Here is an 18,592-nt window from a genome sequence, read left to right on the forward strand (position 1 = left end):
TCTAATGTACTGTATTCGGTGCTCACAATGTGGTCTCCTCTACACTGGAGAAACCAAACACAGATTGGGTGATGGTTTAGAAAAACATCTATTTTCAGTCTGCTGGAATGACCCCAAGTTTTCTGCCACCTGCCACTTTAATTCTCCATCCTACTCCCATTCTAATCTGTCTGTGGCCTCTTGCACAGTTACAATAAGCTTGAGGAACAACACATCTTGCCTTCTGAACTCAATACTGAATCCTCCAACTTCAGGTAATTCACTTTCTGTGGCAATAACTGACAATTTCTGCAGTAAGTCATCCACCTGTGTTATTGGTTCAGTTTCCCTCTTTCTATTAATACACGTCCTACAGCCCTGCCATAAAATTGATAGAGAAGCACAATCATTGTTATTCAAAACAAATTTCAAAACAATGCAACAACATGATGCAAACAATGATTGCAAATGGGCTAAACATACCAAATTACTGGCAATTTTTTCTTATCCCAATAGTGCCTAAATGGCATCTGCTCTCATTTTAGTGGTCTGCAGAACATTAAGAGGGTATTTTCAGCACATTCTGCTAACTTAGCTGGATCAAGTTGAGCAATGGAATAGTTAAGGTGAATGGTTGCCGGTATAAGTTCACCTTCAAAAAGTAGTGTTTCTCCCATTTCACATCAATCCCAGAATTGCTACTGGCTGAAAATGCAAACTCATCTTTTGTAATTTTTTTGGAGAAGTTCAGGATCATGACTGGCAGCTGACACAAACAGCCAACACCCAACCTCGACTTGACTGGATTCAACATTGGCTTAGTGGGAGAAGCCCGAGAGTGGTAGTAGATGGTTGTCTCTCTGATTGGAGGCCTGTGACTAGTGGTGTGCCTCAGGGATCAGTGCTGGGTCCGTTGTTGTTTATCATCTATATTAATGATTTAGATGATAATGTGGTAAACTGAATCAGCAAATTTGTGGATGACACCATGATTGGGGGCATAGTGGACAGTGTGGAAGGCTACCAAAGCTTGCAGAGTGACCTTGACCAGCTAGGAAAATGAGCTGAAAAAAATGGCAGACGTAAATTAATGCAGACAAGTGTGAGGTGTTGCACTTTGGGAGGACAAACCAGGGTAAGAGTTACACAGTGAATGGTAGGGCTCTGAGGTGTGCGATGGAACAGAGGGACCTGGGAATACAGATCCATACTTCCTTGTAAGTGGCATTACAGGTAGATAGGATCGTAAAGAGAGCTCTTGCCGCATTGGCCTTCATAAATCAGGGCACTGAGTACAGGAGTTGGGATGTTATGTTGAAATTGTACAAGATGTTGGGGAGGCTAAATTTAGAGTGTTGTGTGCAGTTCTGGTCACCTACTTACAGGAAAGATATCAATAAGTTTGAAAGAGTGCAGAGAAAATTTACAAGGATGTTGCCGGGACTTGAGGGCCTGAGTTATAGGGAAAGGTTGAATAGGTTGGGACGTTATTCCCTGGAGCGCAAGAGAATGAGGGGAGATCTTACAGAGGTATATTAAATTATGAGGGGTATAGATAGGGTGAATGCATGTAGGCTTTTTCCCCTCAGGTTGGGTGAGACTAGAACTAGAGGTCATAGGTTGAGGATGAAAGCTGAAATATTTAATGGGAATCTGAGCGGGAACTTCTTCACTCAGAGGGTAGTGTGAGTGTGTGGAACGAGTTGCTAGCTTAAGTGGTAGATGTGGATTCAATTGTAACATTTAAGAGAAGTTTGGATAGGTACATGGATGGGAGGGGTTTGGAGAGATATGGTCCAGGTGCAGGTAGATGGGACTAGGCAGAAGATCAGGTTGGCATGGACTAAATGGACAGAAGGGCCTGTTTCTGCACTGCAGTACTCTATGACTCTATCTTAGCCTCAGGCAACTACCCAAGCAACAAGGTACAAGCTATATTCAATTTCTTGCCCAGTAACATGAAAAAATGGAAAGTGAAACCAGCTTCCTTAATAAATGGGGTGAAAATAACCTAAGTAACTACAAATGGAGTAAGTTTCTGTGATGTGTTCAAGCCTGCTTTCTAGATCAATATCAAAACAAAAAATGCCAAAAAACATTTGTCGGGCAGCATCTATGGAGAAAGAAACAGTTAACATTTTGGTACTCATGAAAGTTAAGTATCTCTGTTCTTTTCTCTTCAGAGCTGCTACCTAACCAGCTGAGTACTTAATGCATTTTCCATTTTAATTTCAGATTTCCAGCATCCACAACCTTTTGTTTTTGTTCTGCATGCACGTTATGCATGTTTCGGTTTCATTTAGTGAGATTTGGGTGTGCATAGCTGGGCTTGCACTAATTTGAAATGAGTGGCTTGCTTTTTCAGAGGACTGATAAGTCAAATTTATCTGGGCCAGATTGGGCAAGGATGGCAGATCTTCTGGATATAAATGAACCAGACGTTTTGCATTCACGGCAATGTGGAACTTTCACCATTGCTGACCTCTTTTTAATTCCAGATTTATTTAATTATATATTTAAAATTCTTCGCCCAATGACTGGATTCAAACTTATGACTAGACAACAGACGGGGCTTCTGAATAGGAGTCCAGAAGCTACTATACTCCTTTATCAGAATGATATTTTACCACCATCTGTATGGCAAATCCTTTACTATATTATGACCATATCCAGGGGACCAGCCTGGGACACAGATGCAGCACCAGACATAGCTAATGCAACCTTTCCATGATGAACTACAGTCACCAGCTCATTTTTTTTATGACTATGCTCCAACATGAAAATCCTGACGGAGGACTGTCCTACAGTTCTCCAAAGCTCATGGTAGGAATTCAACAAAAATCTAGGTTGGATCTGGCTACCCCGTTGATCTAATTGTAGTGGAATTATTGCGAGTTACAAGGATAAGCTATAATTACTATGGATTTCATTCAAATTATTCAAACTGATTTAAATATTTCTGTTTATTTAAAAGTCAGAAGTACATTTGAATGTTACCAGTCTATTTAAATGATTTCCAATAACTAATATTAAAGTTCAAGTTTTTCCAGAGTTTTGACTCACTTTAAAACCTTGAAAAATGTGGACACCTCACATGGTGCTACTGAACTACTCTTAATAATGGGCGACAAACTGTACCACCCAGAATATGTTGTGTCTTTGCTATTCTCAGTGCTTCTATCAAGTGGTATTCAAACTGGTGTTCTCATTCATCAGCTGTCAAAGGACAGTAGGTAGCCAGGGCTTGATTCTTCCCAGTTCTTGTCCTAACCAGCATGAGAATACACGAGGTCTGGTGTCCATGGTAAGGATGTGCAGGGCCACACCATCCGTAACAAACCTCCACTGGGTCTGTCCTGGTGGTGGAACAAGATATATTTTAGAGATCATAGTGAAAGTGTCTGCAAAACAACACATTTCACGACATGTGTCAGTGTTAATAAACCTGATTCTGATGAAGGATACAATTCTTAAAGTACGATCATCTCAGGTTGCTGCTTGACTGGTCTGTGGGACAACTCTCCCAACTTAGGCAAAGTCCTCAAAGGTTGAGGAGAATTGAGTGAATCAGATCAGTGTCCGTCTTCATCATCCATCCAGATTGATTGTTGTTAAATTCTAATCTGTTTGATAAGTTAAAAGCAGGAGCTAGTTGGTAAAGTGAAAACATTATTAGAGGAATGGGGCAGCAGTGAAAGGAAGTTGGTATTAAGGACTAAAATCAGAGAGTAGTTAATGAGTTGATCTATGTTCCCCTTCTCCCTAGTGACTATCAACATCTTTGGCACCACAACTCAGCAAAGGGTCACATCTTCAGAAGCTCTGCCCTAATATGCTAATGACGATACCTGACTTCTGTGCTCGACAGAGTTAGATTCCTTCCCGGTTTTGAGCTCCAAAGGCATGACTCTCTTCTGGCTCCTGGACCGGCAGTGAATTTTAACAGAGGCTGTTACATCAATCTTCCCCTTCAAGCCAAACCTTGGGGACCAAATATTCTCTTCAACATCTTCAATATCAAGAACTGTGATACCACATGCTGAATCTGATTTGATCAGGTCACCGTCACTAGGACTGGGGAAAAAAAATAGAGAAAATAACTATAGAGTCAGGCGGCCAAGTGAGTGTTAATGGGCAGGTGACAGTACAGCGGCTAATACCAGGGACAAGCAGGGATTTACCTGAATATATTCTGATTCAATAAACTTATAATGGGATCACTTCTACTTTGATGAAACCAAATTTGGGTAACCACTTCATGAGCATTTCTATTCAGTTTGTAAGAGTGATCCTTATCTCTCCATCTCTGCTTCCAACACTTAGGGAATTAGGTACTAGATTAAAGAGCAGAACGCCCAAGGTTGTAATCTGTAGATTACTTCCAGTGCCATCAGTATAGGAATAGAAAGATGGGTCAGACAAATGTGTGGCTAAATTGATGGTATAAGAGGGAGGCTTTAGATTTTTGGACCATTGGGAGTATCCCTGGAGCAGGTGGAACCAATGCAAGCAGGATGGGTTGCATCTGAACTGTAACAGATCCAATATCCTTGCTGTGAGGTTTGGTCAGCACTTGGGAATATGATTATGCTGTAATCACTGAGACATGGCGGAATGAAGAACAGGACTGGCAACTCAACATTCCAGGATATAGATGTTTCAGGTGTGATAGGTGGGGGAGTAAGAGAGGCGAGGGCATTGCATAATTGATCAAGGAGACCATTAGTGCAATAGTGAGGGAGAAGATCTTAAAAGACTCTTCAAATAAGACTACATAAGTAGAATTTAAAAATAAAAAAGGTGTGATCACTATGCTGGAATTCTACTACAGAGGCCATCCCAACAGTCAGCAAGAGATAGAGGAGCAGATACATAGGCAATTCAGAGACAGGAGGCGGAATAAGGTTGTAGTGGGACAAGATTTTAACTTCCCCAATATTAACTGGGATTGCCTTAGTGTGAAAGGAATAGGAATTTTTAAAGTACATCCAGGTGAGCTTTGGATGCCTGTATATAGACAATCCGACTATCCTGGGGAATGAAGCTGGACAAGTGGATGAAGTGTTGGGGAGCACATTTTGGAGACAGCTTAGCTTCGTAGGTTTCAAAGTAGTTATGGAATGGATAAGGATGGTGTGGAAATTAAGGTACTGAATTTAGGGAAGGCCTTTTCAAGGTCATTAGACAGAAACTGGCAAACATAGAATGGGAATGGCTACTTTGCAAATAAACCTACATTCAGAAAGTGGGAGTCTTTTGAAGTGAAATAGAGTTCAGGGCTGACATAATGGTGAAGTGCAAGGATGGCAAGTCCTGGGAACCTTGGATGCTAAGGGCATCCCAGCTAATGGGCTGCTTATACCTTAGGTAGAGTATGCAGTTCAGAAAATAAGGTGGGAAAATGCCACTTGCTTGTGAGTTTAACACCAGCAATTAGTCCAAACAGATTATTCTACTGCAGGTGCATACACTTCACTTGCTTAGTATCTACTCAATGCAATATTGAACAATACCTACAGTTTAAGCTGTAATTGGCATTTGCCAGATTGAGGGGAATCATGCATGAAGTCTTGCGCCCAGGTCACCAACAATGGGAGGTATTCTTCTACTGCATGCACCACATCTGCTTGACTCAAATTCAAGCTGTACCTACACGTCAAAAACAGGACAAGATCATGGTTAGTCCAAAGATGTGCTAAAGTGGGCTTTCTCAACATTCAGCAAGTTTGTCCAGTGGATAGGCAGACTATGAAATAGTATGCTTAATGCCCAAGTCAGCAAATTGGGCATTATACTTCTTCTCAAGTTTACTAGTTACAATGCACAAATAATTGAGAATTTCAATTCCCAAATACGCTTTCTGTGGTTCGGATCAACACTGATTGCTTCCACAGTCAGAGTTCATTATTGCACATTTAATACAGAGAAGCAGCTCCAGATGTTCTACAAAGGTGAAGGAAAAGTGGAGGGAAAACGACAAGAGAACCGGTCATTTAACTCCCATAAGAACAACACTAACACTTCCAAAAGGAAGAAGGCGCCACACTCAATGGTACAGCCAGAAGCCACTTTCCAATGAGGAATGTCTTTCAACATTCAGCTGCTTGTTAAGGTGTGGAGTGAGGCAGAAGTATCAGAATTTTTCACACTTCTGTAAAGATAAGTATCACCCTGTAACATTCAGGAAAGCAACACATCCATTTTAGTTGTGGTCCTCTACACGTGTACAATGGAACTCCAATTACAGATCTTGCTGAATGTGTGTTCACAAATCATCTATTTTGTGAAAACTGATATATTGTTTCCCTTAATATGATTTTGTCTTCTTTCACAATGACGAAGAATAAGGAATGCAGTAGACAAGTCCCAAAGGCCATAACTAAAGAAGATGCAGTGCTCAATATTACAATGTGATATTGTTCTAATAGATAAATTACTATTGAACAGTTCACAGTATATCACTATTATTTTTACATTCTTTCACATTTTAATAAAATTAGATAGCGGTTAAAGCTCCAAGTTCATTCAGCTACCTTTCAAAAATTAATGAAAAAATCTTGGAAGTTCATAATATGAACAGTGAAAAGGAATAACATGGAAATTCTTCCTTTTTCTCTGGGCACACAGTGAATTTACTTCTTTATTTGTAAAGATGCAAACATATATTCTGGCTCAGGAAGAAACAAAGTCTATTGACATATGTCAGAAATACTAGAATAAATGCCGCAAAATTCAGAATATAACAGTACATATTTCATAAGTGGGTTGAATAAGTCCCACAACACCAAATAAAACAGGTCAGGAGTTTATACTATCCTGACCAACATCCCTCCTTCAACAGGTAAAACTGCAAAACAGTTTAACCCTTATTTATCTCATTTGATGTTTATAAGACCCTCCTGGGTGGAAAACTGCTGCTGTGCTTGCCAGTGATGACACTTCAAAAGTAATTCTTTGGATATTTTCAGGACATTGACATATTATTAATATAAGTATGCCTCTGTTTTCTTCAAGAGCTAGCTATTGCATACAGTTATGATCTGCCTTGCTCCATATAAATCTTTGGCAGTGATAATCAAAGGCAATTTGGTTATGAATGGGTTAATATTGTAGTTTGGTTTATTTCGGTCTTGAGTCAACATGCTACACAGTGAACGGCAGAGCACTGAGGAGTGTTGTAGAACAGAGCGATCTAAGGGTACAAGTACATAGTTCTCGGAAAGTGGCAACACAGGTCAAAAGGGTGGTGAAGAAGGTACGCTTGCCTTCATCAGTCAAGGAATTGAGTCCAAGAGGTGGGACATCAAGTAACAGCTATACAAGATGTTAGTGAGACCACACTTGCAGAGTACTGTGTGCAATTCTGGTCACCATACTATATAAGGATGTGATTAAGCAAGAGAGGGTGCAGAAAAGATTCACAAGGGTGTTGCTGGAACTGGACAGCTCGAGTTATAAAGAGAGACCATTTTCCCTAGAGCAAAAGAGGCTGAGGGGTGACCTGAGAGAGGTTTATAACATCATGAGGGACATAGATAGGGTGGATGGTCACAGTCCTTTTACCAGGTAGGGGAATCTAAAACTGGACAGCACAGGGTTATGGCGAGAGGGAAAAGATTTAAAGGGAACATGAGAGGCAAGTTTTTCCACATATGGAGCTGCCAGAGTAAGTCAGAATCAGAATCAGGTTTATTATCACTGTCTTATGACATGAAATGTGTTGTTTTGTGGCAGCAGCACAGTGCAAAGACATAAAATTACTATAAATTGCAAAATAAATAAATAGTGCAAAAAAAGGAATAATGAGGTTGTGCTTATGGGTTCATGGACCATTCAGAAACCTGATGGCAGAGGGGAATTGTTGAATGTGGGTCTTCAGGCTCCTGCACCTCCTCCCCAATGGCAGTAACGAGAAGAGGGCATGTCCCAGATTGTGAGGGCCCTTAGTAATGAATGCCACCGTCCTGAGGCACCACCTCTTGAAGATGTCCTCCATGGTGGGGAGGGTTGTGCCCGTGATGGAGCTGGCCAAGCCTACAACCCTCTGCAGCCCCTTTCGATCCTGCACAATGGAGCCTCCATACCAGGCTGTGATGCAACCAGTCAGAATGCTCTCCACTGCATATATATTGAAATTTGCAAAAGTCTTTAGTGACATACCAAATCTCCTCAAACTCCTAATGAAGTAGAGCCGCTGGTGTGCCTTCTTCACAATTGCATCAATGTGTTGGGCCCAGGACAGATCCGCCAAGATGCTGACACCCAGGAACTTAAAGCTGCTCACCCTTTCCACTGCTGACCCTTTAACAAGGACTGGTGCGTGTTTTCCCGACTTCCCCTTCCTGAAGTCCATAATCAATTCCTTGGTCTTGCTGACACTGACTGCGAGGTTGTTGCTGTGACACCATTCAACCAGCCAATCTATCTCACTCCTGTATGCCTCCTCGTTGTCATCTGAGATTTTACCAACAACATCTGCGAACTTATAGATGGGCGTTTGAGCTGTGCCTAGCCACACAGTCATATGTGTAGAGAGAGTAGAGCAGTGGGCTAAGTATGTGCCTGTGTTGATTGTCAACGAGGAGGAGATGTTATCGCTGATCCGTACTGACTGTGGTCTCCCAATGAGGAAGTTGAGGATCCAGTTGCAGAGGGAGGTACAGAGGCCCAGGTGACTAATGATTAATACTGAGGGATGATGGTGTTGAACACCAAGCTGTATTCAATAAACAGCAGCCTGACACATATTTTGCTGTTGTCGAGGCGCTCCAAAGCAGCGTGGAGAGCCAGTGAGATTGTGTCCTCTCGAACCAACCTCTCGAAGCACTACATTACAATAGATGTGAGTGCTAAAAGTGGATAGTCGTTGAGGCCGCTAACCCTGCTCTTGGGCACTGGTATGATTGCTGCCCTTTTGAAACAGGTGGGAACCTCAGACCACAGCAGTGACAGGTTTAAGATGTCCTTGAACACTCCAGCCAGTTGGTTTGCACAGTCTTTCAGTACCCAGCCAGGTACACCATGCCTGACACCTTGCGAGGGTTCACCCTCTTGAAGGATGTTCTGACGTCAGCCTCCGAGACAAAGATCACAGCATCCCTACAGCATCCACACAGGTGTAGTGTTATTCTCCTTTTCAAAGCGTGCATAAAAGGCATTGAACTCATCAGGGAATGAAGCATCACTGCCGTTTATGCTGTTAGGTTTCGCCTTGTAGGAACAAATGGCATGCAAACCCTGCCATAGCTGTCGTGCATCCGATTGCTTCACTAATTTCAAACAGAATTGACTTCTCACTCTCACGGTGGCCTTCTGTAGGTCATACCTGGACTTCTTGTCAGGTTCTGGATCGCCAGTCTTGAACACCACAAATTTAGTCCTCAGCAGACTGCAAATCTCCTGGTTCATCCAGGGCTTCTGGTTTGGGAAAACTCAGTATATTCTCGATGGCACACACTCATCCTTGATAAAATCAGTGACGGCCATGGCATGTTCATTCGGATCTGAAGATGAATTCCTGAATTCACTGATTCAAAGCTCCTCCACCTACGCAGTCCTCACCACTGGTGCTGCGGTCCTCAGTCTCTGCCTATATGTCCGGAGGAAAAGTGCAGCCAGGTGATCGGATTTGTCAAAGTGCAGGTGTGGGATGGTACGATAAGTGTCCTTTATGGTGGTGTCACAGTGATTGAATGTGTTGGCTCCTCTGGTTCCATAGGTGGTAGTTTGTCAGAGACTTCTTCAAGTCAGCCTGGTTGAAGTCCCCACGCAGTGATCAGGAAGGCATCAAGGTGCGCTGTCTCATGACTGTTGATCATGGCGCTCAGCTCCCCCAGTCCTAGCTTGACACTTGTTGGGGGTGGAATGTACACCGCTACCAGGATGATGGCGGAGAACTCCCTCGGCAGATAGAACGGACAACACTTGACCACCAGATGTTCCAGGTCAGGGGAGCAGGACTGAGACAGAACTGCCACGTCTATGCACCACGAAGAGTTAATCACGAAGCAAACACCACCGCCTCTGCCTTTACCTGATGCTGCCGTCCGGTCCATGCAGTGGATGGTGAAGCCCTCAGGCTGGAGCTCTGTGTTCTGAGTACTGGGAGTGAGCCACATCTCTGTGAAGCAGAGTACACAATAGTCCCTGATGTCCCTCTGGTACTGCAGTCTTGCTCTGAGGTCTTCAGTTTTATTTTCCAGAGACTGTACATTATCCAGGAGGATGGTGGGGGGTGGGGGTGGGGGGGGCGAGGGCCCTTAGGGCCCTGCGTTTCTATTTTACCTGGAACCCTCCCCGACAGTCACATTTCCTGAGACAGTGGAGAAGTTCCCTGAGTTTCCAGCGGCTGCGCTCACTCCCTGGGTGGTCTGGAGTCCCGAGTCTGCCGGTTCTGAAGATCGCTAGTTCTTTATAAATGATTTGAAACTATGTTGCTGACTGCAGTACCTGTGGCTGCAGATTTCAGCTGTACCAATTGTAAACGGGAATACTTGATGATTCCTTTGGGAGCTGCACACAAAATGTCGCCCCTTTCCGGCTCCTTTTCCTGTGATGGAGGCGGGAACAATTACAGCACTTAAAAGACATTTGGACAGGTATATGGAATGGAAATGTTTAGAGGGGTATGGGACCAGTTCAAGCAGACAACTTGGTCAGCAAGGATGAGTTGGGCCGAAGGGCCTGTTCCATCCTATATAACCACAACTGTGACTTTATGACATGTATTTCCCAGCAAGGCTCAACAATGAGTAGAAGCAGCCTCAGGAGACTTGTAACAGGGCAAGGGATTCTAGAACTAGGAGGGCACAGGTTTAAAATGAGGGGAGAAGTTTAAAGGAGATCTACGGGGCAAGGTGGTGAATATCTAGAACGAGCTGCTAGAGGACGTAGTGGAAGCAGATAAAATTAGAATATTTAAAAGGCATTTAGACAGATACCTAGAGAGGAAAGGCATAAAGGGATACAGGCCTAACGTGGGCAAATTGGGATTAGTGGAGAAAGACATCAAGATCATCATGGACAAGGTGGGCCGAAAGGGCCTGTTTCTTTGCTGTACGTTTCTACAATTCTATGAATTTGATGGAAATTATGCTTACATCTCTCCCAGGTACTTTGGAGCGCAGATGGTTTGTGAGGTAATTTCTTCTAGTTCACGCTGTGTAAACCTGTTGCTTGTTACAGCTTTTTGAAAGATCTCATGAACCAAAGTGCCAACCAGCATCTGTCTTGTCCCCCTTTCACAAGCCTAGAGACAAAGAACGAGCGTATTTATTATAAAGTGAAAGGAAGAGTTAGGTGCTAAATGATCTACTCCAAGAACAATAATACAGTGAAAGTTCACCCGACTTCAGATTCTTGGCACGTATCACCAGATGTGTGGAGCTATTCAACTCTACCAAATGATCATTGAAGAATAAGCTCTGCTATAGGTACCAAAATCAAGACATAACAAGCTGCAAACAAAATCAAATGATCAATCTTAAATATCAGTCACTCACACAGACTTGGCTCCATAATTTCAATGTCTAAATTGAAGAGGATGCTGTTATAAATGCATTCAAATTAAATCAAGACAATAGGGTCCACAATGAACATTGTGTATTCTGAAACACTGCTGAAAATATTTCCAGGAAACACTTCGAATCAATGAATGTTACAGTGAATGTATGGATGGAGAGATCAGGGTCTGCTGTAAACCAAGCAGAAAGGTCAAACTTTCATCTCATGAAGCATTTGTGTTAACACAGGAACAGGCCCATCATGTCTGCCCATCTTCATCTTCAGCCCATCATGTCTGCACCAACCATGATGCCAATCTAGTTGACCCCATCTGCCTGCACATGGTCTGTATTCTTCTATTCCCTGCCTGTTCATGTGCGTCCCTAAATGCTGCTTAAACGTTGCCATCATATCTGCTTCTACTTACCTCCCCTGGCAAGGTATTACAGGCACCTACCACCCTCTACATAAAAACACGCCAGCTTCTCCTTATAGCTAATACTCCGTAATCTAGGCAATATCCTGGTGAACCTCTCTGCATCCTTGCTTAAGCCTCCACATCCTTGCCTAAGCCTCCACATCCTTGCCGTGACAACTAGAATTGCACACAATACTCCAAAGGTGGCCTAACCAAAGTTTTATACAGCTGCACCATGACTTCCAGATTTTATAGTCAACATCGCGACCAATTAGAGGCAAGCATGCTGTAGGCCTTCTTTACCACCCTATTCACTTCTGTTGTCACTTTTAGGGAGCTAGTCAGAGAAACACCCCTCCACCACTACCCTCTGCCTTCTATGACAAGGTCCAATCTACCAACTCGCCATGGATCCCAAGTGACTTAATCTTCTAGACCAGCCTACCACAAAGTACTTTGTCAAATGCTTTACTGAAGGTTATGTAGACTACATTCACTGCCCTACCCTCACCAATCATCTTCGTCACTTCTTCAAAAAGCTCGAAGTTATGAGACAGGAATTCCCGTGCACAAAGACTTGCTGACTCTCCCAAATAAGTCCTTGCTTTTTCAAATACAAATTCCCAAACACATCCTGCGCCTTAATATCAACATGCCCTATCAACATACCTCTTCCTGACCTCACCATCATCCACGTCCTTCTCCTCGTAAATACTTCTGTGAAGTACTCATTTTGGACCTCACCTACTTCCTCTGGCTCCAGGCACAAGTTCCTTCTCTTGTCCTGAAGCGGACATATCCTTTCCCTAGCTACCCTCTTACTTCTAATGTACGTATAAAATTCTTTGGGATTCTCCTTTATCCTATTTGCTAAAGACATTTCATGCTCCCTTTTAGCCCTCCTAATTCCTTGCACAAGTTCTTTCCTGCTTCCTTTATATTCCTCAAGAGCCTTGTCAGATTTCAGCTTCTTAAACTTTACATATGCTTCCTTTCTCTTTTTTGAGTAAACTTACAATTTCTCTCATCATCCAAGGTTCCCAAAGCTTGCTATCTTTATCTTTCATCCTTACAGAAACATGCCAGTCCTGAACTAACAAGTTGGCCTTGAAAGAACATCAGATGTGGATGTACCCCCAAACAACTGCTCCCAATCTACTCTCCCCATAGAGGGATATGGTCAATGTGTGGGGGAAGAGGGATAAGGTTAATTGGGAGCCATTGGTTTAATTAGTTCGGCACAACACTGTGGGCCAAAGGGCCTGTCCTGTTATACGTTTTGTGTTCTATGTTCCTGCCTAGAATTACTGTTGTAATTCCCCCAAGTTAGCACTTTTACCCAAGGATCAGCCTTATCTTTATCCACAACTATCTTAAAACCAACTGGATTATGATCATAGTTCTCAAAATGCTTGCCCACTGAAACTTTGAACACCTGCCCAGGCTCACTTCCCAGTTTTTTCAAGAAACCCTCCCGGATGCACTTAACAAATTCTGCCCCATCTAAGCCCCTAGCACTAAGGGAGGCCCAGTCAATATTGGAGAAGTTCAAAATTACCCACTGCAACTACCCTGTTGTTTTCGTATCTTTCTGCACATCTGTTCCTCTAGACCCCACTGGCTACTGGGAGGCCTATAGTATAATTCCATCAGAGCAATTGCACCTTTCTGATTCCTGAGTTCTATCCACATGGCCTCACTTCATGAGCCCTCCAGGATGTCCTCTCACTGGTTTCAATGAACAAGTCCTCCATGGAGTTCAGCTGTGATATTCTCCCTGATCAACAATGCAACTTCCCCACCTCCTTTATATCCCTCCCTACCACACGTGAAACATCTAAATCCTCGAATGTCGAGCTGACAGTCCATCCCTTTCTCAGGTTTCTGTAATGGCTACAGCACTGTAGTTCAATCCAAGCTCTAAGTTCATCTGCCTTTCCCATTATACACTTTACATTAAAACAGATGCATTAGTGAGGATTGGCAACAAAATCTCCTCCTCACTGACCATCAACACAGATGCACCTCAAGACTGTTTGTTTAGCCTCCTGCTCTGCCCCCTATACACATGACTGTGTGGCTAAGCACAGCTCCAATACCATTTACAAATTCAACAAATACACCACTGTTGATGGATGAACCACAAGTGGTGATGAGTCAGCATACAGGAGCAAGATAGAACACCTGCTTGAGTGGTACCACAACAACAACCTCTCACTCAACATCAGAAACTCTAAGGAAATGATTGTTGACTTCAGGAAGGGGATGAACATGTGTCAATCTATATTGGTGGATCGGTGGTGGAGGGGGTCAGCAGCTTTAAATTCCTGGGTGTTAAGGCCCAGCACATAGATACAATCACAAGAAAGATGTGCCAATGTCTTTACTTTCTCTGAAGGTTAAGGAGGTTTGACATGTCACCAAACACTCTAAGAAAACTTCTATGGATGTACTGTTGAAAATGTCCAGACAGGTTGTATCATGCACAGAAATGCAAGAGTAGTGGACTCAGCCCAATATATCACTGGCACATCCCTCCCCACCATTGGAAGTATCTATATGAATGTAGCCTCATCTATCATTAAAGATCCCCTCCATCTGGGCCATGCCATCTTCGCGCAGGTACAATCAGGCAGGAGGTACGTAAGTCACCAGGCTCAAGAATAGCTACTTCCCTTCAACTATTTGGTTCTTGAACCAACCTCCACAACCCTAATCACTACCTCAGTACAGCAACACTGTGACCACTTTGCACTACAATGGATTTTGCCTTTTTTTGTGTTTTCTTGTAAAAATTGTGTACAAGTTAATTTTAATTTATGTTTTCCTTGTAAATGCTGTGTATCTGACACTATGTGCTTATGATGCTGCTGCAATTAAGTTTTTCATTGCACCTGTGCATACATGTACATACATATGACGATAAACTCAACTTTGACGTCAGACCATCAATCCCACCGTGTTCATTAACCTGGCATTTTCTGTTCTCCCAATTAGCTTACTTGAGCTAACTTCCACCTCCTCCTCAATCCCTCCACCTGCTTACCTACTGCTCTGGTTCCCACCCCCTTGCCACAACTAGTTTAAGCTCAAAGGATATAATGGCATCCCAGGAATGACAGGATGGAGAGTTAAATTGAGAAGTCAGATTGCATTAACTTGCATGTTTTCTTCAACAAACCATAAAACATTAAAATGAGCTAATTGACGTGTTAAAGGATTTAACAGGTAGATGAACAATTTGCTGACAAGTCTTCAACCTGAAACGTTAACTCTGTTTCTCTTCCCACAGTTGTGACCTGACCTGCTGAGTATTTCCAACATTTTCATTATTAACAATTCACTCCTCTTACAATGAGAGACTAGGACAAGGGGCATACCTTGAAATCAGAGCTGGGCAGATCAGGAGTTATGTCACGAAACAAAGCTGAATTCTGGAACTTCCACCCACCCACTCCATTTCCAAAGAAAAGTCGTTGAGGCTTGGGTGAATTGAATTTCATGGCTGACATGCATTGATTTGATTTTTGTTGGATAAGGTTACGACGGGTGGATGAAGTTAAGAAATGAATCCGCCATGATCTAATGAAACAGCTGGGCAGGCTGGAGAAGTAGAATGGTCTGTTCCTGTTCTGATGTCCTACCCTGGAGTGTCCTCGTTACAAGACTGTAGATGTTCAAATACAGTGGTGCTATGATTGTTATTGGACTAATAGCCAGATTGATATTACAGGGAACACAAGTTAAAATCCCAAATGGAGCAAGGATAGGGTTTCCCCTTGTCCTCACTTTCCATCCCATCAGCCATTACGTTCAATGGATCATCCTCCATAATTTTTACTACCTTCAATGCGACACATCTTCCCCTCCATCTCTTTTCAGCATTCTGAAGAAACCCTTCTTTCTGTAACTCAATGATTCATCTCCACCAACAACCTCTGCCCTTTTCACTGCAACTTCCATGCAACATCTGCCCTTTTCTATCTTTCCTTCCCACTACCCAGGGATCCCAACATTCATTTCATGAAGTAGTGATTTAGTTGTATTTCTTCCAATTTACTATATTCAGTACTCACAATGTGATTTCTTCTACCTTGGAGACATCAAATGCAGATCAGGTGACTGCTTTGCAGAACAGCTCTGTTCAATTCGCAAACATCACCGACCTTCCATGCCTGTTACTTTAATTCTCCATCCCATTTTAATCTCTCTGCCTTGGGCAATAAATACTAAAATTGATGAAGTCCGACATAAGTTTGAGGAACAGCATCTGATCTTTGAACTAGGAAGGTTACAGTCCTCAGGACTCAACAATGAACACAACAATTTCAGATAACCAGCCTTTCCAGTTTTCATTGGAAACGGCCATTAATAAGCTAGAAATCTCCATTGCTTCCCATTTGATAAACTATTTGTTCGCTGTAATTTAAATTGTGTCTGTTTTCTAACTTTACCTAGTTCTGATGAATGTCTATTTTGTCTCTCCCACCACAAATACTGCCTGATCTTTTGATTATTTCCAGGATTGTCTGATTTTGTTTGAAATCCCATCATGAATGTGGGGAAAATCTGAAAACTGATTTCAAAGCTGTTTCACTGTCATAAGAATTCAACAAATTCATTAAAGTCCCAATTAAGACTGCCTTCTATGTAACTCCAATTTCACAGCAACGCAGTGGACTCTTAATTGCCTCAGCATGCCATGATCAAATACATGATAGGCAATAAATGAGTTATCATAATCAACACCCGTATCTCAAGAAGAGTAGCAGAGCAGACATAGACTTGATAGAGCATGTGGAGGAACATAAGGATGGATTGCATCTTTAATGCAAGGGTTTGACAAGCAGGGCAGATGAACTGAGAACATTGATTATCACATGGGAATATATTGTTGCTATCATGGAGACATGGTTGAAAGATGGGAAAAGCTGGCAACTAAACATTCCAGAGGGTAATAAGGGAAAGACTGGGGCCCAAAGTGGCAATCTGTACATGGAGTCAGAGGATGTAGGTGATATCTTAAATACTTCTCATACGTTTTCATTCTGAAGGATGATGTGGTTGGAGAATTCAGGGAGGTGGAATGATGAAATTCTGCAACAAAATTACCATTGAAGAGGATTTACCAGATATTTAAGTGGTGCACTTAAAGGTGGATAAATCCCTAGCGCCTGAAGAGATGTATTCCAGGCTGCTATGGGAAGCAAGGAGGATATTGCTGGGGATTCTGACTGAAATTTTCAAATCTTTTCTAGCCAGATTATTAGAGAACAGCAAGTGTGGTAACTTTCATTCAAGATGTGTAGTAGTAAAAAAAGCAGGTAACTACAGGCCTCAGTCTAACATCAGCAACAGGAAAATTGCTGGAAAAAAATTCAGAGGGACAGAATCAATCTGTACTTGGAAAAGTAAGAATTGATTAAGTGAACATCATGGGTAGAAGGACCTGTTCCTGTGTTGTACTGTTCTATGTTCTAAAGTCACCATAGCTTTGTTAAGGGAAGATCCTATAATAATAATATTTTCAAGGAGGTGACGAAGTGTGTCAACGAGGATTGTGTGCTTGCTGTTGTCTACTTGGACTTAAGTAAGGCTTTTGACAAGGCTTCATATGGGAGGCTAGACAAAAAGATATGAGCCCATGGGATCCAGGGCCAGTTGACTAATTAGATCTGAATTTGGTTTGGTGATAGGAGACAGAAGGTACCTTGTCTTTGCGAATGGAAGCCTGTGACCAGTGGTGTATCACAGACATTGGTGCTGGATCTTAACCATTTTCAATATATAACATATGAACATAGGAGCAGGAGTAGGCCATCTGGTCCGTTGAGACTGCCCCGCCATTCAATAAGATCATGGATGATCTGGCCGTGGACTCAGATCCACCTACCTGCCTTTTCCCCATAACCCTCAATTCCCCTACTATACAAAAATCTATCCAACTGTGTCTTAAATATATTTAATGAGGTAGCCTCTACTGCTTCCCTGAGCAGAGAAATCCACAGTTCACTACTCTCTGGGAAAAGCAGTTTTTCCATCACCTCCATCCTAAATCTATTCCCCCGAATCTTGAGGCTATGTTCCCTAGTTCTAGTCTCATCTACCAGTGGAAACAACCTTCCTGCCTCTGTCTTTTTCATAATTTTATGTTTCTATAAGATCCCCTCTCATTCTTCTGAATTCTAGCGAGTATAGTCCCAGGCGACTCAATCTCTCCTCATAGACTAACCCCCTCATCACCGGAATCAACCTGGTGAACGTCCTCAGCACCACCTCCAAAGCCAATACATCTTTCCTATTACAATTTGGATGTGAATCCAGGAGGTATGTTTAAGTCCACAGATGACACATAAATTGGTGGTACTGTTGACAGTGAAAAGGATAATCTTTCGTTACAGGATGATATTGATTTGAAAACAAACTGCTAGAAGAACTCAGTGGGTCAAGCAGCATCTGTGGAGACACGGGGATGGTTAACATAGAACGTCACAGTTTCAGGTTGAGACCCTGCACCAGGACTGAGTGTTGAGGGAAGATAGTTTACCAAGAAAGTAGATGAAGGAAAGACTGTGGATGTTATATACATGGACTTTAGTAAGGTCTTTGACAAGGTCCCACATGGGAGGTTAGTTCAGGAGGTTCAGACACTAGGTGTCCACGGAGAGGTTGTAAACTGGATTCGAAATTGGT

At 42.6% G+C, this 18,592-nt stretch overlaps 1 protein-coding gene across 1 annotated transcript in view; it reads right to left on the reverse strand.

The window, feature by feature from the left end:
* The window catches only part of dna2 (DNA replication helicase/nuclease 2), a 127,290-nt gene that overhangs the window by 75,909 nt on the left and 32,789 nt on the right, over positions 1-18,592 (reverse strand). Inside the window, exons 5-7 of the mRNA XM_052027435.1 lie at positions 11,079-11,227; positions 5,497-5,628; positions 3,828-4,053 (exon numbers count right to left, since the gene is read on the reverse strand). Of these exons, the coding sequence (XP_051883395.1) occupies positions 3,828-4,053; positions 5,497-5,628; positions 11,079-11,227 (507 nt within the window). The remainder of the gene's footprint in view (positions 1-3,827; positions 4,054-5,496; positions 5,629-11,078; positions 11,228-18,592) is intronic.

Source organism: Pristis pectinata, chromosome 12, assembly GCF_009764475.1.
Source record: "Pristis pectinata isolate sPriPec2 chromosome 12, sPriPec2.1.pri, whole genome shotgun sequence".
NCBI lineage: Eukaryota > Metazoa > Chordata > Chondrichthyes > Rhinopristiformes > Pristidae > Pristis > Pristis pectinata.